Genomic DNA, 22,154 nt, shown 5'->3' on the forward strand with positions numbered 1-22,154 from the left:
GCTAGAGCCCAACCAAAAGCTAAGGCCAGAGAAAAGTCCATAAACAAGCTAGACGAAACAACCTGGTCACAAAAGAAGATTAAAACCTAGGCCCAAATGTAAAATTTTAAACTAGAACCCACGAAAGAACACAACTAAGATCAGATCAGCCCAAGACCCGAGGAACGTCCCAAGTTCTTGACGTTGCTTTCTCTTATTTTTATTTTTTAGACAACGAAAAAAAAACAATGGCTGTGGCCGGCCTGAGTTTTTGACACATTATAGGAGAGTGGTTTGCATGTCTGTGTCACTATACGTTATAAGCAATCAAAGATGTAATAAAACAAATGGAAGTTTGTGGCTAAATGCATGTCGAAAAGGGCTGAGGATCCCTCTCTCTCACATCATATGTGACGTGAGATTACACAATAATTGGATTGGATAGCTTCTCAATAGGAGTTTTGCAAATTGGTAGTGGTCATCTCCCATCCCAGCCAATCCTGCAATCAAAGCAAGGAAATTTCCATTTCAACACAAACAAAAAATCCCAAATTACTGTGTGCGAACGTGTTTTCATTGCTTTTGAAAGCGCTAAAATCGGTTTTAGCCGACCATAGTTATTTTTTATAGGGTTTGACACAAATAGTTATCGTTGAGCAATGAACCTACTTTTTATGAGAAAGAACGTGCCTTTTTTTTGGGGGGACGAAAGAACATGCTTCCTCATGTTGCATTTTCAAGTGTTGAATTTAACCCAAAAAAAAATTATGTACTTCTAATAAAAGATTTTTTTTTTATAGCAAAAGTGCTAATTCGCACTTCTAGCATTTATCCTAGCAAAACTATTTACTTGTTCAAACTTTGGAGACGTAAAACAAAACAAATTTAAATTGTAAAGACACTTAAGATACGGATACCAAATAATTATAGATGTATAATTCATATTGCAACATCACACGCCATGACACTTGAACAACCCAAAAATGAGATTGAGAATGCACAAGCACAATGAGGTCCACTTATCAAGAAGCTTCGTACCATAACCACAAACCACATACTCCAATGCCTTCTCAAACTCAAAGGGATTTAAAGACATGTAAATCACTTTCAATTGCAGAAAGTCCAAGAATTAACATTAAAATTCACTTACAACATGCGATTTGCAGGTGATTGGATTGGATGTATTTAGAATTCACTTAAAAATCCTATTTCTGATAGAAAATAATTAGAGGCACTTTTTTTTCATTGTCCAAAAACCAAAAAGAAAGAAAAGAAAAAACTTCAATTTTTTTTTTTAAATGAGTAAAAGTTTAGGAGGAGATTGACTACTCTCATCATCAGTCAAAGTATACCCACAATCTCGAGTCGGAAGGATTTATGCGTGACACTCAATTGCCAACTCCTACCCGTATAGATTTATATGGAAAATTACAGATCGAGCACTAATTAGAATTGTTGACAGCAGGATTCAAACACTAATAGAACTACACACAATGCATGAACCTTATTAACTGAACCAACCTCGTTTGCAAAAAAAAAAAAATTTAATTTGTTACAACCACAAGTAGACAAAACACAAGACGAAAAATGTCCATTCCCACCAGAAAAGAAAGAAAAAAGTGATTAATATTATAAAGTATGGGGCCACAGAATGAGAAATTTCAGTGAAACAAGAGTCATTCTCCTCCAAGCTTGGAACTTCCCCACAATCTTTCTGTTTTATTTATTTTTTCAAGAAATAGTAGCCACCTCCCCCCAAACCAGACAAAAGCAGGCCAGACCATTGCCACTCACATACATCCATATTTCCATTCCTCTCGTTTGACCCATCAATGTCACAAGTATAAATTAAAAATGGCGCTGTCACAATTATATAGATTATAGCGTAGTCCCTCCCCTGGTTCCTCCTACAAAAGCCATTTACTGGTGCCAACCGAACCTTTGAATTCTCGACACGTTCGTTGAAAGTTTCACTCGTAATGTATAGTTTATGGGTTTTCCTGGTGCTTCATGTGAATGGCTTCTCGAACCTAGTTGAAGTCTAGGCCATCAAAATTCATTCAAGAGCTTGTGCACAGTGAATTCCACGAGCTTGCACAAATGCAAGGAATTGGAGCGTAGAAATCTCGTCACATGAGCTTCATTCATTCGTCAATTGCTACAGCTTTTCATGTGACGATTGCCACGGCTCCTCCTCATATGATGAATATTCTTTGTATTTGTACAAATAATAATATTTCAGGGTATGGAGGATAGTTTTATATGTAATTTTTAGAAGCCTAGAAGGAGAGACTAAGATCTATTATTGGTGAACATTATATTAAGAATCTTAAGCAAGGACAGACAAAAATAATCATAAAACATTTTAAGGAGATACCTAAAAGTCATTTGTTTGTTATAGTATCATAGATAACATCATACAAAATTGAGTTTGATTTTCATTGTGGTAATTTATAGCTACAATATTGTAGGTTAGTGGCAGAGTTGGAAATTTATCATATAGGAGATAAATAAGTTTATAAAAATGAATATAGGGTATGCATCGGCCTTTTAAGAGGCATATTTCATCAAACACCTTATCCCTTTTTTTAGTAGAAAAACTAAAAATCACTGAGGTCAAATTCCATTTTCACTAAAGATTAACCGAAGACAAAAAGAAATTTTTTAAAGGTCTATGTGTTACCTCCGTTAGACGATGAGATGCAACTGATTGTAAAAAGTATTTACCTTTACACTCAGTTTTATTCTCTATAAATATTACAATATAGATTCCTTTGTAATCTATTAAGCTTTTTCAAATGTGAATTCGACCATGAACATCACCTTTACGTATTGGCATAAAATGGAGTGAATTAAGGGTAAGATTATTCATAGGTTCCTTTTTCAACAAAAGGATGTGAATTTCCTCCCTTCTAGATTACAAGAAACCCTTAGCCCAACTGCACCTAAAATTTCGACCCCAAAAGCATATATCCTCAAAATCTGTCAAATTATCGGAATTTTTTTTATTCCTTATAGGTATGATTAATTTTAGGATATTGGGGGACAAGGATCTAGAAATCGTTGGGTCTACGCTTGAGCTTGACCAACCATGGACTTGTGCTCTTGTGCTTGGAGCACTCACCCAGTCTTAGCCTCAAAAAGAGGTGCGTTGAGTTATATCTGGATTTGAAAACTTCACATTCGTCACCAGTGTCCGCTAGCTCATAACAATTTTACAAATTCAATAAAAACGGACACCAACTTTTTCTTGTACCAGATAAACATCGAACCCATTTATATATTAATGGATTCTGAGATGGCGCCATGTCCGCATGTTTTTCTTTTTCGAGTAAAATGGACGAGGAAGGTGGTGGGTTTCTTCTTTTCTTATGTTTGAGTCAGTCTAATACAATAATTCATGTATGGAGAAAAACTAGCTGGGTGAATTGAACTCGTCTAGAGATTAGTGGTTCATATCCGGGAAGGAAAACGTCTCATCAGGTTCATTTGCGAGATGGCCCAGCTATATTGTACCTATATTTTTGGATCATATTGGTTAATCGCGCATGATTTAGACAGAACAAAATTTGAACGCATGATGTGCATCATCTTTTTATCACGACTAACTTTTTGTTTTGATCAAGCGTCTTAATTATACCATGTAATAGGAGAGACAGACACATAATTATATACAATTGATTCTAGGGAAATATTACTGCTCCCGAATGTCAACAATTTATGACATATCATGACAAATTTCTTTTGAAGAATAACCTGTCAAGAATTTATCCCCAAATGCCACTGCTTTCTGCTATTCCCAAAGTCGTAACAAATTTCTTTCCATTGTTAAAAGGAATGGACTCAATTTGAATGATAGAATATCAACGGTCGAAGCAGGTTGATGCTGATCTTCTGCTAGTTCTTCTCAATCCTAACCCCTCCCTTAATATTAATGGTCCCCTTGGGACTTGATTACTACTTGCACCCGGGTACAAGTAGCACAGTTCAATGATATATCACAGTGAAGTCATCGCGGAATAAATAAATGGCCTGCATGCATGGATTATGGTGGTTCATGGACCACACAACTAAGCAATAAAAATTAATTATTTTTTTTTTTTTTAGAAGAAAAAAAGAAATGGGATTGTCGGTCTATCTTGGTGGGTGGGATGGGACTGGGGGGGACGTTTAAACGTCGGATAATTTTGAGTAGAGAACATATGATGAGGTGATGTGGTGCTTCGTTTGGTGCGGGTACTTTTTTAAACAAATCGAACGATAAGCTGCTGACAAGGACGTTTCTTGTTCTTTCTTTTCTAAAGAGGGACGTTCCTTACTTGATAGGGACGTAATGATGTGTAATAATACTATTAATTAATAGTATATGTTAAAGAAAGGGATATGATTTCCCCACTTTTTTTCTACTTACATTCCTTTTTGTTTTTTAATACTTTTAAATCAATTTTGTTCATTCTCTTTCTTATTATACCTCAATTCTACTCTACATTAATTTTTTTTTACTTCATTTTTATTTTAGTTCTTTTTATTTTTATTTTATTTTCCAACTTGCACTCCATTTTTAGTTTTTTTTTTAATCGAGTAAGAATTTATTTTTTTTTCCCTTTACTACTGAAAATGGAGTGTAAGTTATTAAGTATAAAGAAAAGAAATAGTATAAAAGTGAAGTAAGAAATTAATGTAGGGTAAGGGTAGAACAGGAAAGATAATGAACAAAATTGATTAAAAAGTATTTAAAAGCAAAAGAGAGTGTAAGTGGAGAAAAATGGAGTGGGAAAATCAGCTCCCTAAAGAAAAGCCCTTTGTTAGAAGTTGTTTCGCATATAAATCTCGACATCTGATTTTTTATATTATAAAATTCTTCTTATCTTAAAGACATATTTACTTATTAGGGATGAGAGAAGTCATGATTCGGGAAGTTAGAAAGATGAGAAACAATAATGAGAATGAGGTCAACTATTCCCTTAATCAACTTAATTTATAATTTTCAGATTTGGGATTATGGATTTTAATGTTTAACCTTAAACCACATATTGCTTATGTGTTAGTAAACATATGTAAAGCCAGGGATAATTTCAATACTTGTTGGTAAACATATGAAAAATAAAAATTATAATAATTTCAGCATCCATTCATGGTAAGTAAACATGTCATTATTTTATATTTATCTATAAGTTGTAGATTAAGCCATATTATTTTATGTGGCAAATGCATTGCATAATATAGTAAGAAAAGCAAAATACTTGCATCTTGTAGACAGTGGCAATCCACCAAGTTGAAAGCTAGCATATGAATATATGACACTTACCAATAATAAAGAGGGAATATCTAATGACATATGAAATGCAGAAAAAATCTTGTCATGTTGGGTCAAAATCAACTGTTTCTCTATGGTTCTTGTTTATCTATGTACCATGCATGACACTGAGTTGGAAAATTAGATGTCGAAAATGCTGGAGAGTGAAAGAAATCCAGCTCATATGGTTTCACAAGTTCAATCAGAAAATTATGTTACTTTTATATGGAATGGAACGTGATGATGTGACAGCAACCTCTCATATTTAACCAACTTATTATTTTTGTTGCAATTTGTAACCAGTAGTGTCTATTGTCATCCTCCACTTTCCTTTTTAAACCTCTTTGTTTTTATTAAACTATCAAAGCATAAAGAGCCCCAATGCATTGTTTTTTAATCGAGCTCATGCAGCCATGTTGAAAAGCAAATTAAATTAGAAGATGTTTTAAATTTGAATTTTCTCATTCATTAAGAACTTGCATATGGGCCGACACGTCTTTCATTCGAAGTTGAAGTTATCAAAATTTGAAGAATTGAAAAAAATCTAATTGTTTCATAACAATTTTTTTAAAATCCAAATTCAACCAAACCAAATCAAACCCAATTTATTTTCTTAGAACATCCATAATGGGCTCCTTAAATCATCTATTTAGCTAAAATTTAGGCATGAATTGAAAAAACCCACCTCCAATCATGATCCCTATCCAACTCATAAAATAGGGAGACCTTTAAGAGCTCATAAATCCGATAAGAGAGAATGAGCTCTTAGTGACTCCCTATAATTAAATGCTATTATATTTAATTATTATTTTAAACATTTATTTAATGATGTCTTTAATTTCATCTTTTTTTTAATGCATTTTATTTAATGATAATCAATATTCAAAGGATGGCATGGCCAATCAATCTATAAACAAAGAGTTGTAAACTCAATTAGCCAACCAAAAAAAAAAAAAAACAATGATCTCGCAACTTCACAACAAAGGAAGACAATCTCCTTGTATCAGCTTGGCTCAACGTCAGCTTGGATGCGGTACAAGGAAATGAGCAAAAAAGTGTAACATATTGGAAGAAAATTTGGGAATACTTCCATGAATACAAAAGCTTTGTGAGTGATTGGATTGCCAATTCTTTAATGCATCATTGGTCAACAATTCAACTTGATGTGAATAAGTTTTGTGGATGGTATGCTCAAATTGAACAAAGACAAGTGGTCTCAATGAACAAGATAAGGTAACATTATATGTGAAATTATATATATATTATTTCATTTTATGATTCAGTTACATTTTTATTATTTATACTTTTGCAGATCCTACAAAGGCAAAGAAATGTATGAGAAACTAGTTGGTCAATCATTCACATTTCTGCATTGTTGGCATGAATTAAAGCACCATCCTAAATGGTTGGTAGATTATTCCAAGAGAAAGCCAAACAGTTCAAAGAGAAAGTTAAAAAGTGCTACAACAACTTCTCCATCCACTCCAATATTAGTAGAAGAAGACAATTTGACTAACCTTTGTCAATTTGGAGAGGCCTTTAAGCAGAAAGGTTGAAAAGGAACGATTGAAAAAGAAAAAGGGCAAAGACCAAATTTATGACAATATGACTATGCTTACTTCAATGCTCTTAGAAAAATACATAGAAGAAAAAAAGGAAATGGAGCGCAAGAGAATGGAATTTCAAGAACAGATTATTATTCAAGAGCAAAAAAAAAAAAAAAGTTTATTATTTGGGAATATTCAGTGTTTAAATATCAACATTTTATTGCAAATTGAGAATTAAATTTAAAAATAAGTAAAGTATTTATGACAAAAATAAGTAAAGCATTTATGACTCTCTAAATTATGGAATATGGTTGGAGTTGAAATTTTTTAGAGAGCTTCTAAAATAGTTTTGTGTGTGTATTTTAAACTAAATTTTAGCTAAAAAATAGAAAGCATAATTGTAAATGCTCTTACATCTTGCCCGTTAACAAATTACTAATATGAATTTGGATAAGATTAAAGACCAGCACTAAGAGCATCCACAATCATACTCTCTATTTTTCAGTTAAATTTTAGCTAAAAATATGTAAAAGTTATTTTAGGAGCTCTATATAAAATTTAAACTTCAATCGTGCTCTCTAGTTTAAGTAATCGTAAATGCTATCAGAGGCGGATCTTAAGCCAGGTAGCCTACCCAAAAATATTTCACTAAAAAAAAACCTATATATAAGCTATGTAATTGATATCCATTCCATATGTTGGTATACACTCTTGCCTACCCAATCCATATAAAACCCACAGCACAATCCCACTCAAACTTTAAAAAACTGAAAAAAATTATAACCAGCCAGCCCATGTTATGAATGGCCCAGTCAAACTTTAATAAAATAAAGAATATAACTTAAGCAGCCAAATAGTGGTCATGCGGTGCAATTCAGCAGTAGCGGAGAGCTTCTTCTCAACGCAAGTCTTGACTGTGCTGTGCAATCGTGGACATTGGACAACCTCTTCTCTTCTCTTCTCATAAATAAGGAAACAAGTATTCTTCTTAATCTTTTCTCTTTAATTATCTTCTTCTATTAGGTTATTCCTAAAATAAATGTATGCATCTTAGTTTTAATTTTAATTTGAAATTGAGTTTTCTAAGGTTTAATTAGGAATGATATGAGTTCTCGTTATATGATGGGCACACGTCGTTCTTGTCAACAAAAAGATTTTATTACAGTTGAACATTACTATCGCATTGATGTATTTAATGATGTGATAGATTGCATGTTGAGGGAGTTAAATGACAGATTTCCAGAGCAAACAGTTGAACTTCTTATTCTTACCTCAGCATTGGATCCTCGTAATTCCTTCAAATCATTCAATATTGGGCATCTATGTAAACTTACTGAGAAATTCTATCCTGCTGATTTCAGTCCAAGTGACTTAAAAGGTTTGGAAATTGAGTTGAGGTATTTTCAAAATGATATGCATTGCCTTCCCTGCTTTAAGGACCTCACTACTCTTCCTCAGTTATGTCAACAATTGGTGGAAACAACTTTGGAAAAACTACCATTTGCTTTACAGATTGATTCAGTTGGTGTTGACTCTTCCTGTTTCTACAAAGAACAACGGAATGAATTTTTTCATGTATGAGAATTATTAAGAATAGACTTCGAAGCACCATAGCTGATGAATTCCTTGCTGATTGCATGATTCTCCACATTGAAAGAAAGTTTGCTAATAGTATCGATAATGAAGAGATAATTGAAGAATTTAAGATTTCTAAGCCTCGTATGGTACAATTTTAGATTAAAATAGTTTAGTTTTTGTGTTGCATTGCATTTACTTCTTGTTTTTTTTTTTTTTGTTAAGCTTTTATTTATGTATAGATATGCATATTTGATGGTAAGACTCATTACGTCCCCCCTAACTAGGTGTATCTTTTTATTTTTATCAATAAAATTCACTCGTACCGTCGAGTTTTTAAGGTAAGTTTCGCCTACCTGACTTTTGAATCATTGATCTGCCACTAAATGTTATAACTCTTTTTTTTATTGTTCCATCTCTATTAAAAAAAAAAAAAAAGTTAGCATTAAATAAAGGTTTGAAATACTCATTAAATAAAACAGTATTAAATTATAGTGAGCCACTAGAAGTCTTTTATCTTTTTTTAGATTTAGGAGATCCTAGAGGTCTCCTTATTTTAGGAGGTGGATAGAGAGTATAGTTGGAGTTATATTTTTACAATTTATCTTTAAAAATTGTCTAAGGAGATGATTTAGAGAGCCCATTGTAAATACTCTAATTTAATGGGCAATGATTTTCAACTCCTATTTTATTCACTTACATTCCTTTTTTAATTATAAAAAAAGAGTATAAGTGGATAAAATATGAGAAAAAGGAGTGGGGAAATCACCACTCAATTTAATTACCAAACTTTACCATTGTCTCTTAACTACAGTGCTTCTCGCGAACACCTACGTGTATAGAGCTGCTGCCCATCATCCAATGGGTGAGAGTCTGAGAAGCAATCGACGGCTGATATCCAATCAAGTACTGGGTCTCACATCTCCAATCGCTGTGCTTGCGGCAACCCGACGCGGAGAAGCTGTTTTTTTCTTCTTCCCGCGTTTCAATGCACAAATATATATAGAATCTGCTACATACTTGCGCTGGCTGGATAGAGTAAAGTAAAGAGGTAAAAACTCGGCACGTAAGAATCTCGGAGTTTCGCGAGAAACTGACGGTAAATGCGGACTTGAAATCCAACTTCAATTGGATTTACTATTTTTAGGAGGAGGCGCAGCGCAAATACAACGTACACAACAGTATGCAGTTGGGAAATGGAATTGGGGATAATATTTCCAGCCCCCCGAATTTCCCTTGTACACGTGTGGGGGGGATACGTCGTTGGCTGTTTGCGTGTCGTTGGGTATGCATTGGGAGATATGTTTCCCTGCATGCATCTCCACTGAGATAATCTTTTCTCAACCAATCAGATCAAGATTACTCGAAATTTCTGCTCCAAGTGGCAACCGTGTAAAACGTCGGACTGGATGAGCGAGAACAGGTAGGGTGGTGAGCGGAGCAGAGGATTGGTAATTATTTTCCTCGTTGTGCATCTCGTTTAATTGGTTTTTGGACTTTTTCACTTGAGTGAACCAAGAGAGATAGGGTTTAACCATGGTCAATTTTTGACCGGAGTTTTTTGAAACCCTGGTTAACAAGGGGGCCACTCAACCCTTTATAAGGACATCCCTCCCTTCTCATTTCCCTCACCACTTATTCCCCTTTGTGTTACGACATTACACTCATATTCATGCTCTCTCTCACTCCGTTATTTTCTACCTTCTCCATTTCCCATTAGCCTCAATTTAATTTCCTTCCTTCATTTCTTCTCCAGCTCTGAATCTCTGGTGCACCCTCTTTCTATCTTATCTTTTGTTTCAATCATAGCCCAAGGAAGAAAAAAAATTAAAACCTATTGCTTTTCTATACTTACCGCTATGATAACTTAGCGTAAAACATGTGACGTGATAAGAGGGACAGACATAAAAATGACATAAAACCTAATCATAATGATTTTCTTTATTATGTGCTATGTTCATGTTTGTTTTTTTGTTTGTAGAGGAGAAATGGCGTCGAACGGGAACGGCGAGTTCACCTTTGCGAATGGAAACGGGACGGCAGCGGTGGCAAACGGCAACGGAGCGGCGAGAAACGGGCTGGCGAAGATCCAGACGCAGAAGAAGGGCAATGGGATGTGTCACGACGACAGCACGCCACCTGTGAAGGCGCAGACGATCGACGAGCTCCACTCGCTGCAGAAGAAGAAGTCGGCGCCCACCACCCCGATCAAGGGCACTCAAGGTGGTGCCTTTGCCATCACGCTTTCTGAAGTGGAGCGACAGAAGCAGCAGCTCCAGTCCATCAGGTATACACGTGGCACGCAGCCCACGTAACTCTTTCGATATACTAATTAATTAATACTCAATACAGATTAGAGCACGAGAAAAAAGAAAGAACTAGCAAAAACTCACCCAAGAAAAAAATAAAAAAAATAAAAAAACAGCTTGGAACGGCGGATTTGTGATACAAGGGGCCAGGGCGGACGATAGGCCGAATCCACCGTTGTAACAGTAGATCCTACCACTGACACATACCTTGGGGGTCCCACATAAATGTTGATCTTTGTCCAATCTGTGGATGCCACGTGGATGATCTGGTATTATGTGAGCCCTTTCAAGAAGAAAATATTTTTGTTCACCATAACTCAAGTAGTATGCTTACCAACTTTTTTAATACTTGACATGACTTACTAACTTTTTTTAACACTTGACACGTGTTAGGTAGACCAAATCTTGAGTTGAAGTGGTGAGAATTTTGTTGGGACTAAATATTGGTTTTTTCTTTTAATTTTAATTATAGGACTCAAATATCTCTGCAAGGTGGGCCAGGCCTATAATTTCCTGCTTGGTTTTATATTGATAAAACACCAAATTTTCTTGGAAATAACTTTCCGGGAAAATGGATGTGACTTCACGACTTCACAGTTTGGTTTTCTGATTTGGTGGGTTTTGCTCGGTTTTTTGTTTTTATTTGGCAGTGCATCTTTGGCTTCGCTGACGAGAGAGACTGGGCCGAAGGTGGTGAGAGGAGACCCGGCTAAGCAGTCTGAGACGCCCAAGGTTTCGTCGCACGTGTCGCACCATCACCATTTCACTCCCACCATCAGCGTCAGTGACAGTGCCTTGAAGTTCACACATGTCCTCTACAACCTCTCTCCAGCTGGTGAGCTTTACCAAATTTTCATTTTTTCGCATCTTGATCCATTTTTGTCTGGCCACCAAAAATAATTGTTGCATACCATCGATTAATTGAGTTGTTTCATACCCCTTTTTCTTGATCTCTCGTGACTGATGCGGAAAATAGATAAAAATGTGTATGAAATATGAGATATGTAAGTTTTTCTCCAACACCAGGCAGGCCCCTCTTTTTTCTTTTATTGATGTGTGGGTTGTATCTGGTGCAGAGTTATATGAGCAGGCCATAAAGTATGAGAAGGGGTCGTTCATTACGTCAACAGGCGCATTAGCAACTCTTTCTGGAGCCAAGACTGGTCGGTCTCCAAGAGATAAGCGCGTTGTCAAGGATGACACCACTGAGGATGAGCTTTGGTGGGGAAGGTAATAATAATAATAATAATAATTAGCACCCATTTTCACTTTTTGACTACTGTGTATAATGTAATTAATAAAAGTACAATGGAAAAAAAAAGGCATTGACTTGCCGATCAGAGTCTCAGGTTTGAACTCCATTGCACTGTAATAGCATGTGTGAAAACCCTCTTTCATATAATTTAGACTATTGCTTGTATAAAAAAAATAATAATTTAATACCATATGCTTGCTTTTATTTTATTTTTTCTGAAATAAATAAATTACTGGCAGTTGAGAAATATTTGGTATTTTTCACCTGTAGGGGCTCACCCAACATTGAAATGGATGAGCACACCTTCATGGTCAACAGAGAAAGAGCTGTGGATTACTTGAATTCTTTGGACAAGGTCGTTTTTCCTTCCTTCATTTTTATGCCTCACATAAAAGCTTGCTTTCTTTTCCAAAAATGGATTTTAGGCCAAGTTTGAATATTTACATCTTTAAAAAAATTGGCGTTGAAAAATGCTTAGAATATATTGCTTTTAGGAGATAGTGATGTTAGTGATGTGGGTGATGGTATCTTTATTGTCTTGTTTCTCCAACTTGGCCTGAAACCCAGTTGGGAGGAGCAACTTTGTTGTTTTCTGCATAATTTGCCGAAATTCTGCCCCACGCGTTTTAGCGGTGCTCTGTATTTATCTTGCATGTGTTGTGTTCAACCTTACCAGTTTAGCAGCCAAGAGCCTACAAGTCTGGGGAAGGATAGATACAACAAGAACATAATTAATATTTGGTCAGACTTATATGGATAACTATTAATTGGTTCTGTAAATTTGAACATATTCCAAACTGTTATGATTTTTGTTAACATGTAAATTAAAAGAGCTTAGTGCCGACGGGTTCATAGCTCAGTGTTAAGAGCATTTGTTTGCACATCAACGGTCACAGCTTCGAACCCCAATGGCACCTCTCCCTTCCAAACTATGACAAAAAAATAAAATAAAATAAAAGAGCTTAGTAATAAGAAGTAGCATAATTTTTGTCTTGCTCTGTATTTGCTGAAAGTTTGTCACTCTGTTGCATATATAGTGGTAAATTTCATAAATGGTATTGAACTTTTGATTTACAGGTCTTTGTGAACGATCAATTCTTGAACTGGGATCCAGAAAACAGAATCAAAGTGAGGATCGTCTCTGCCAGGGCTTATCACTCACTGTTCATGCACAACATGTAAGTAAAACATAAGAATTTATGAACGATGGTTGAATTCGTTGCTTTTCAGCAGTGTATGTTTCTGTATGCCTTCCATGGGGTAAGGCCGCCAGATAAGTCCTCTTAACGTTGACATAATCTTTTTTCTGAGTATTGTCATCCCTAAGTGTAGAAATCAGTCCAGGAAAATAGGAGGTGCAAACATGTGTATTAGCTTAGTGTACAATTGGATAACTGGGTGGGTTGCAGGTGCATCCGACCCACTCCTGAAGAGCTGGAGAATTTCGGTACTCCGGACTTCACTATATACAATGCTGGCCAGTTCCCGTGTAATCGTTACACACACTACATGACATCCTCCACTAGCATAGATCTTAATCTTGCTAGGAGTGAAATGGTCATCCTCGGCACCATGTACGCCGGGGAAATGAAGAAAGGTCTTTTCAGTGTCATGCATTATCTCATGCCTAAGCGACAAATCCTCTCCCTACATTCTGGCTGCAATATGGGGAAAGATGGAGATGTTGCTCTCTTCTTTGGATTGTCAGGTATAGTATCATCGGATCGTGGTAATGGTGTCGCTCTAGCAGCCATATGATATGTGCTCTCTTGCTCTCTCTCCCTCCCCATCCTTGGTGTCTTATTTGAAATGTGCTAAAGATCAGCCATGACATTTCAATAATGAATGCTAATTTTCTTTTTTTATTATTTTGTTTTGTTTTAATAATTAGGTACTGGAAAGACAACTCTATCTACAGATCACAACAGGTACTTAATCGGAGATGATGAACACTGTTGGACTGAGAATGGTGTGTCAAATATTGAAGGCGGTTGCTATGCCAAGTGCATAGACCTCTCAAGAGAGAAAGAGCCTGACATTTGGAATGCCATCAAGTTTGGTGCTGGTAATATATCATTTCAATTTCTTTTATGTTATGGAAGAAGTAAAAGTGCTCCGTTTTATCTTGTGAATTCAACTTGAAATGATTGAATTTATCTTCACTGGCAGTGTTGGAAAATATCGTGTTTGATGAGCATACACGAGAGGTGGACTACAGTGATAAATCTGTTACAGGTAAATATTACTCGTTTAGTGATCTATTATACTTATACATGCTTCTGTTCCTGTGATACACCATACAAATTTATTGAGCTATTTTTCTTCTGGTTGCAGAGAATACTCGTGCCGCCTACCCCATTGAGTACATTCCCAACGCAAAGATACCATGTGTCGGTCCACATCCAAAGAATGTCATCCTTTTGGCATGTGATGCATTTGGTGTGCTCCCCCCTGTGAGCAAGTTAAACCTGGCACAGACCATGTACCACTTCATCAGTGGCTACACTGCCCTTGTAAGTTCAGCTATTCCAGTTTATCTTGTGAATTATAAGTTGGGGGCATAATGAGGCTCTCTGCAGAAGAGCAAAGGTGCTCTATGTGGTCTTAAGAGAAAATCAATATATTGGGCTTCTTAACACATTTTTCACTGAACCAATTATTGAAAATTCTTAGGTTGCTGGAACTGAAGATGGTATAAAGGAGCCGACGGCAACATTCTCAGCTTGTTTTGGTGCAGCATTTATAATGTTACATCCTACCAAGTATGCAGCAATGCTGGCTGATAAGATGCTGAGGCATGGTGCAACAGGATGGTTGGTCAACACTGGGTGGTCAGGTGGAAGGTATGCGCCTTTGATAATATCATCATGACGTTATAATCATTTTGGCAATAGAATCTGGACCAAATAAATATATATTTCTCTTCTGCAGCTATGGATCAGGAAAGCGCATTAAGCTACCCTACACCCGGAAAATCATTGATGCCATCCACGATGGCAGCCTCTTAAACGCAGAGTACAAGAAGACTGAAGTGTTTGGACTTGAGATCCCCACCGAGGTTGAGGGAGTGCCTTCGGAAATACTGGATCCAGTGAACACCGTAAGTTGGCTTTCTCTTGCAACCATTCCTCTGTTTAGTCTTGGTCTGCCCTTGTATTTGATATCCAACTTTTTTGTTTGGAGTTGCAGTGGTCAGACAAGAATGCACACAATGAAACACTGCTGAAGCTGGCTGGCCTCTTCAAGAGGAACTTTGAGACCTTCACAAACTACAAGATTGGAAAGGACAACAAGCTGACTGAAGAGATACTTGCAGCTGGTCCAAATTTCTGAAACCTTGGCAGAACAAGAAAAACTGGAAACTAGTTCTAGGGAAGTTGGAGGGTCCATGCAATGAAATAAGAATTGGATAGATTTGAGTTGCAGTCATTGTTCTTAGATTTGCAAAATGGTTCTTGTACTTTTAAGTCCTATTCTAATATAATCAAGGAGGTAGATGCTCCATTTATTCCCTCTCATCTTGGCGTGTTTCCGGATTTGAAGTTGATTTGAACATAAATCCAATGCAAAACAAAGAAAATAGGAAGGCATTTTCAAGCCGCCAACTATGGCACACTCCTTCGGTGGAGCAAACCTTTCCTTGACTTGAAGAGTTACGTCTCTTCAACCTCATTTCAGCCGAGTCGTTCCATGGTGAGGGTGAAGAGTTGCACCTTCATATTAGGGTAAGTGCGTGTGGGATTTAAAAGTCAACCTTGGGCCCAAAGTTCTCTCCTTCTTCCGTTGTCACTATCTTTAAAGGCCCATATTTCCCAGACCCATGAGCAAAAAATTTAGGTCCAAATAGGGCTGTAATAAGTGATTTGATTTTTAAAAATGTAATTTTCAGTTCACAAAGTATACCGGGTCAATTCAAAGATGACACAACTACTAAGTTAGGTTTAGTTTAATGATATATATTTTTATTCCTTTCCTTACTAACAAAAAATTTAAAACAAATTCGGGGGGAAAATTGTTACCCTACTTATATTGTTGTTTTCTTGAGACTGATTGAACAAGAAGTGGAACATTGTCATCTTAGGCCTACAATCATCTAGGATTGTGTCAAGGCTAATGTGAACTTATATCCTTTCTCGGCATGTTGCCAGGCCTAGACTGCTTGAAATGGTCATTCATTCCCTTTTTCTAAGAGTTCTTCTTTTTTGTTCTATTGGAAGATACTGAAGCAAAATCTATTCTAATTCTAACTCATTTTTCCGTTTTCATTAGCCGATGTAATTAGTGAATAAATGGTTATCATGTGTCACACTGACACTAACTAAGCTAATGTCTAACGAATCAAAAAAGGATAAATTTTGTCTAATAAATTGACTTATCAGCTTACAATAAAATTATGAAATTAAACAAACATAGGCACTGAGACTGGTACGCAATTTTGTCTTAACTATGGCCGGGCAGCTATGCTCAAATTTTTCTAATTCTTTAAAAATATATAGTATATCCGCTCGGCTCTAGTCGTGTTTTCCAATTTTTTTAAAAGAAAACGTATAGCCTATACACGTTTTTTCAAATTTTCTTTAAAAGAAATAGTATAGTCGGGCAGCTGTACTTGGTTTTTAGAATTTTTATTAAAGAAATAGTATAGCCGTGTGATTTTTTCAATTTTTTTTAAAAAAGAAATAGTATACCCCTCAGCTATACTCGGTTTTTCCAATTTTTTCAATACACCTATTTTTTTACAAAATCTTCAATAATACACACAAAATTCACGTATTATACAAATAATTATGATATATTATTTAATACAAATAGTATATATTAAAATTTTTGAATAAATTATATTAAAATATTATATAGTCTCCGAACTTTTAAGTTGTAATTTAACAAAATTTTGCTGAATAAAACATGTATGTATGTTATTCGTATAATCGCGCGGCTATACCAAATTAATATCTATAAAGTATAAACTAATGCAATTAAGAGTCCTTTTTTATTATTTTTTTATTAAATAGTATAGGCACGGGGCTATACTAAAGCTTTTAAAACAAAAAAACCAAAACTATAGCCGGTCTTCTATATTGAAGCTTTTTTTAAAAACGTATAGCCGGGCGGCTATACTAGCTTTTTTAACAAATTATATTCGGTTTTTTCATTTGATTAGTAGATTTGGTGAAAAAACTGGTACCTCTAGTATATTACTGAAGAGGAAAAAATTCGGTTAGATTGTTCTTGTTATGTGACAGTGTTGTGCGAGAATAGATTTTGGTAACAAATGATATCTTTTTTCCTATTATTTTTGTATGTGTTTAAATTTGATGGTCAATTTATATTTTTGAAAGCATGCTCTCTCTCTTTTAACTAATTTATAATGGCACTCCCCAACCACCGCACTGCACCATCACTATCGAAGCTATTGAGGTCTAATTGAATCTGAGAAAAGTTCTCAATCGGCCCTCTGTGGGGAACATTTCTTGCGATTAACTTCATCTCTTCCAGTTTGCCCTTATATTGGTCTTCCGATTTATCGAATCGATTCAAGTTTCTTATACAATATTAGATTGGTTAACCATTTGAATGGAAGCATTAAATAAATAAGATACAGCAGAAAAGAGGTTAATGATTTAGGAAGAATGAAGAAGAAGCAATAAATAAATAAGACAGAGCAGAGAAGTTAAAGATATAGGAAGAATGAAGAAGAAGAAGTTAGATTTCTAACAACATTTACAGAAATACTCAAATTTTTCTAATTTTTTAAAAGATATAGTATCGCCCACCGGCTATACTTGAGTTTTCCAATTTTTTTTTATAAAATAAATAGTATAGCCGTACTGCTGCACGCGGTTTCTTCAATTATTTTAAAATAAATCGTCGTATAGCCGTGCGGCTATACACGTTTTTTAAGCGAAATAGTGTAGCCGTGCGGCTATACGGGGGTTTTAGAATTTTTTAAAAACCATGGTGGTTTTTAGATTAAAGAAATAGTATAGCCGTCCGGCTATACGAGGGTTTTTTTTTTTTTTTTTCATTTTTACAAAGAATAGTATAGCCGTGCTGATATACTCAGGTTTTCCATTTTTTTTAATACACCTGTTTTTTACAAAATATTCAATAATACACACAAAATTTACGTATTAGACATATAATTATCAAATATTATTGAATACAAATAATATGTATTAAATAAAATTTTTAAAAATTATATAGTGGCCAAACTTTTAAGTTGTAATTTGACAAAATTTTACCGAATAAAACATGTACGTATTTTATTCGTATAGTCGCGTGGTTATGCCAAATTAATATCTATAAAGTATATATTAATGCAAATAGGAGAGTCATTTTTGATATATTTTTTATTAAATAGTATAGGCACACGGCTATACTAAAGTAGCCTGGCGGCTATCGTGTTTTTTCTATTTTTTTATAAAAATAGTATAGCAGCGATGGCGATACACAATTTTTCCCAATTTTTTTAAAAAAATAGTATAACAGGCTATACTCGGTTTTTAGAATTTTTATTAAAGAAATAGTATAGCCGCGAGGGAGGCCAAGAACAAATCAAAGAAAAATTTTAGGAAGAAGAAGATGAGAGCAATTATCTGGCATTGAATTTAATCTTAGGCTATTATTAGAAAACTAAATTTGGGGTGCCAAGATCCAAAAGCAATGGAACTCTCTTCACGTGTCATTCAGGACACCATGCAATTCACCTTCTCCACATATTTTATCCATTTCATTTTTTACCTCAATTTAATCTTTGACCATAATTTGGCATGAGCCACTGTATAAAAGGTGAAAGACAATGCACAAAATTTTCCCAGCTTAATTAATCGCACGTTCAATCTCTCGAATAAAAAAAATTTGAAATAAAAGGAGATTGAACGCCCATACGCATCATCCCCTGTCAAACCGAAAACTATCTTTTGCCGCTCTTTGTGCTCTTCATTTTAATTACTTCAGATACCCACCAAGAAAATGGCTTTCGGTGAGACTGAGACCCAACCAGAAACACAGACACCCGAGGTTGGTTCATTTTTATTATATATATATATTTTGGCTTCAAATACTGACTAGAGAAAATGGATCAAATTAAGGTCGTTCAGGCTAAGAAGTATGACCAGAACGATGTTGATAAAGTGTCACATTTCACCCCCACTATTTGCGTCAGTGACAGCGCCTTTAAGTTCGCCAACGTCCTCTACAACCTTACTCCTGCTGGTAAAACCTATTCTTCTGTCTGTAGTAATACTAAGAGCAGTCGCTTATAATGTCTAATCGTTGATAATCGTGGGACGCATATTCGATCAATGATCTGCACGTAGACCACTGACCTTAGCAAAACCTGTAATACTAAACATTTAGCATTATTGTTTGTTGGAACTTTGGATATGTTTTTTGGCAAAAAATAAAAAGCGTGGGGGAATTGAAGTATGGATTGTATGTGGCGCAGAGCTGTATGAGCATGCTGTCAAGTACGAGAAGGGGTCGTTCATCACGTCCACCGGCGCATTAGCAACTCAATCGGGAGCCAAGACTGGTCGGTCTCCAAGAGATAAGCGTGTTGTCAAGGACGCTACTACTCAGGATGATCTTTGGTGGGGAAAGTAAGTGCCCCATTTTCAAATTTTTTTTTACTTATATGTTTTTTCTGAAATAAATGATGTCAATATTTGATTATTGACGTTGGTATTGTCTTTCACCTGTAGGGGTTCCCCCAACATCGAAATGGACGAGCACACGTTCATGATTAACAGGGAAAGAGCTGTAGATTACTTAAATTGTTTAGACAAGGTAATTTTTTTCATCCCATTTCATTAAATTTCCATATATAGTTATGGCTATAGAATAATAATAATAATAATAATAATGGTCTTGAATGTTTGATTTACAGGTCTTTGTGAATGACCAATTTCTGAACTGGGATTCAGAAAACAAAATCAAAGTGAGGATTGTCTCTGCTAGGGCTTACCACTCACTGTTCATGCACAACATGTAAGTACAACATAATTAAGAACTGGGCTGAATTATGCTCCGATTTGCATTTTCGTCCTTGAATTCCAATAAGACTACAACGTCGATGTTCACTCAGGTGCATCCGACCCACTAAAGAAGAGCTGGAGAATTTCGGCACTCCGGACTTCACTATCTACAATGCTGGCAAGTTCCCTTGCAACCGTTACACACACTACATGACATCCTCTACTAGCGTTGATCTCCATATTGCTAGGAAGGAGATGGTCATTCTTGGAACCATGTATGCCGGTGAAATGAAGAAGGGCCTCTTCAGTGTCATGCATTATCTCATGCCCAAGCGCCAAATCCTCTCCCTCCACTCTGGCTGCAATATGGGGAAGAGTGGAGATGTTGCCCTCTTCTTTGGTTTGTCAGGTAAATACTATCTACTCATCATCATAGAGCGCGCGTGTGGAGAGTCTAGTTAGGTTCTGATCAATGCTCATTCGCGTTTTTCCATTTTTATGATTAGGTACCGGTAAGACAACCCTTTCCACTGATCACAACAGGTACTTGATCGGAGATGATGAGCACTGCTGGAGCGACAAAGGTGTGTCAAACATCGAAGGTGGTTGCTATGCCAAGTGCATTGACCTCTCCAGGGAGAAGGAGCCTGACATTTGGAACGCCATTAAGTTTGGCGCTGGTAATATATCATTTCCATTTCTTGTGATTTTTCAATTAATTATTTTTTTTTCCAACCAATGCCACCACAAAAATGATTGAATTTGATTTGATCCTTATTGGCAGTGCTGGAAAATGTTGTGTTCGATGATCACACCCGACTGGTGAACTATGCAGACAAATCTGTTACAGGTAAATATCAGAGGGAAGAAGAAAACAGAGAAAAGATAAACTTATAAACTTATATATGCTAACTTCACTCAAGCAAAATATTATTTTTGGTTGTGGTTGCAGAGAACACTCGTGCAGCCTACCCCATCGAATTCATCCCCAACGCACTGATCCCATGTGTTGGCCCCCACCCTAAGAATGTCATTCTTCTGGCATGTGATGCATTTGGTGTGCTCCCACCTGTGAGCAAGCTGAACCTGGCACAGACCATGTACCACTTCATCAGTGGCTACACTGCCCTGGTAAATATTCAACTATTAGGTCCCGTTTGGATCCCATAAAGGATTAGATGGGAAAGTTAGGATTTGAAAGGAAATCATTTTCCATATCTTTTCACACGGGATGAGAAATAGAAGAGTACTTTCCCATCTGCTTATGAATTGGTTAGCAAATCAAAATATTGAGCTTGTCTTACATCTTTGACTGAACCCACCATTGAAAATGTTCAGGTTGCTGGAACTGAAGATGGTATCAAGGAGCCAACGGCCACATTCTCAGCCTGCTTTGGTGCAGCATTTCTAATGCTGCATCCTACCAAGTATGCAGCAATGTTGGCTGAGAAGATGCAGACGCATGGTGCAACTGGATGGCTGGTGAACACTGGCTGGTCTGGTGGAAGGTGTGAAAATTTAAAACATCATCATAACTTCATAACATTAGAACCCTAAAAACGTTTATACTTTTTTTTTTTTGCAAGAAAATCTGAACCAAATTATGTTTCTCTCTTGCAGCTATGGATCCGGAAGCCGCATCAAGCTAGCCTACACAAGGAAAATCATTGATGCCATCCACTCCGGCAGCCTGTTGAAGACAGAGTATAAGAAGACCGAAGTGTTTGGACTTGAGATTCCTAGTGAGGTTGAGGAAGTGCCCTCAGAAATACTTGATCCTGTGAACACTGTAAGTCGGGCTTTCTCTGTACTATATCTATCTGCTTAGTTTTTCTTTTTTCTCAGCCTTTCTAATGTGATTTGGTTTGTGATTTTAATTTTGGTGTTGCAGTGGTCAGACAAGAATGCATACAATGAGACACTGATGAAGCTGGCTGGCCTGTTCAAGAACAACTTTGCGACCTTCACAAATTACCAGATTGGTGAGGACAACAAGCTGACTGAGGAGATACTTGCAGCTGGTCCCCACTGCTGAGACTGGAGAGAGATTTAAGAATATCACCCAATTTTGTCAAATGGGTTTCGGGATATATGGTTGATGGATTGTACTTACATTGACCTTGTAAATAATTATTCTAGTTATTCCATCTAATGGAAGTTGAGTTTATTTATTTTTTAAAAAAATTGGTGTCAAATTCATAGATGTCAATTACCACT

General features: G+C 36.1%; 2 protein-coding genes across 2 annotated transcripts; both read left to right on the forward strand.

The window, feature by feature from the left end:
• The first annotated feature begins 10,022 nt into the window (after window positions 1-10,022).
• Window positions 10,023-15,479, forward strand: LOC103335532 (phosphoenolpyruvate carboxykinase (ATP) 1-like). Its single transcript, XM_008238550.2, has 13 exons — window positions 10,023-10,166; window positions 10,379-10,684; window positions 11,357-11,541; window positions 11,783-11,936; window positions 12,232-12,316; window positions 13,039-13,139; window positions 13,371-13,669; window positions 13,853-14,026; window positions 14,131-14,196; window positions 14,296-14,474; window positions 14,635-14,804; window positions 14,893-15,061; window positions 15,151-15,479. The coding sequence occupies exons 2-13, from the start codon at window positions 10,386-10,388 to the stop codon at window positions 15,292-15,294; spliced, it is 2,025 nt and encodes a 674-aa protein (XP_008236772.2). The 5' UTR covers window positions 10,023-10,166; window positions 10,379-10,385; the 3' UTR covers window positions 15,295-15,479.
• Window positions 15,480-18,761: 3,282 nt separating this feature from the next.
• LOC103335542 (phosphoenolpyruvate carboxykinase (ATP) 1-like) lies at window positions 18,762-22,132 on the forward strand. Its single transcript, XM_008238560.3, has 12 exons — window positions 18,762-18,981; window positions 19,053-19,176; window positions 19,409-19,562; window positions 19,665-19,749; window positions 19,850-19,950; window positions 20,048-20,346; window positions 20,444-20,617; window positions 20,722-20,787; window positions 20,890-21,068; window positions 21,276-21,445; window positions 21,558-21,726; window positions 21,829-22,132. The coding sequence occupies exons 1-12, from the start codon at window positions 18,934-18,936 to the stop codon at window positions 21,970-21,972; spliced, it is 1,713 nt and encodes a 570-aa protein (XP_008236782.2). The 5' UTR covers window positions 18,762-18,933; the 3' UTR covers window positions 21,973-22,132.
• Window positions 22,133-22,154: the final 22 nt, after the last annotated feature.

Source organism: Prunus mume, linkage group LG1, assembly GCF_029339155.1.
Source record: "Prunus mume cultivar Tortuosa linkage group LG1, ASM2933915v1, whole genome shotgun sequence".
NCBI lineage: Eukaryota > Viridiplantae > Streptophyta > Magnoliopsida > Rosales > Rosaceae > Prunus > Prunus mume.

What these genes read in the sequence shown, in the direction of transcription:
- LOC103335532 (XM_008238550.2), top strand. Translation starts at nt 10,386, where the DNA reads ATGGCGTCGAACGGGAACGGCGAGTTCACCTTTGCGAATGGAAACGGG. An exon ending in GATGAGCTTTGGTGGGGAAG is followed by an intron (nt 11,937 to 12,231) that starts GTAATAATAATA and finishes TTTCACCTGTAG; the next exon opens with GGGCTCACCCAACATTGAAA. An exon ending in CAGTGATAAATCTGTTACAG is followed by an intron (nt 14,197 to 14,295) that starts GTAAATATTACT and finishes TTCTGGTTGCAG; the next exon opens with AGAATACTCGTGCCGCCTAC.
- LOC103335542 (XM_008238560.3), top strand. Translation starts at nt 18,934, where the DNA reads ATGGCTTTCGGTGAGACTGAGACCCAACCAGAAACACAGACACCCGAG. An exon ending in CTACAACCTTACTCCTGCTG is followed by an intron (nt 19,177 to 19,408) that starts GTAAAACCTATT and finishes TATGTGGCGCAG; the next exon opens with AGCTGTATGAGCATGCTGTC. An exon ending in TCAGTGGCTACACTGCCCTG is followed by an intron (nt 21,069 to 21,275) that starts GTAAATATTCAA and finishes GAAAATGTTCAG; the next exon opens with GTTGCTGGAACTGAAGATGG.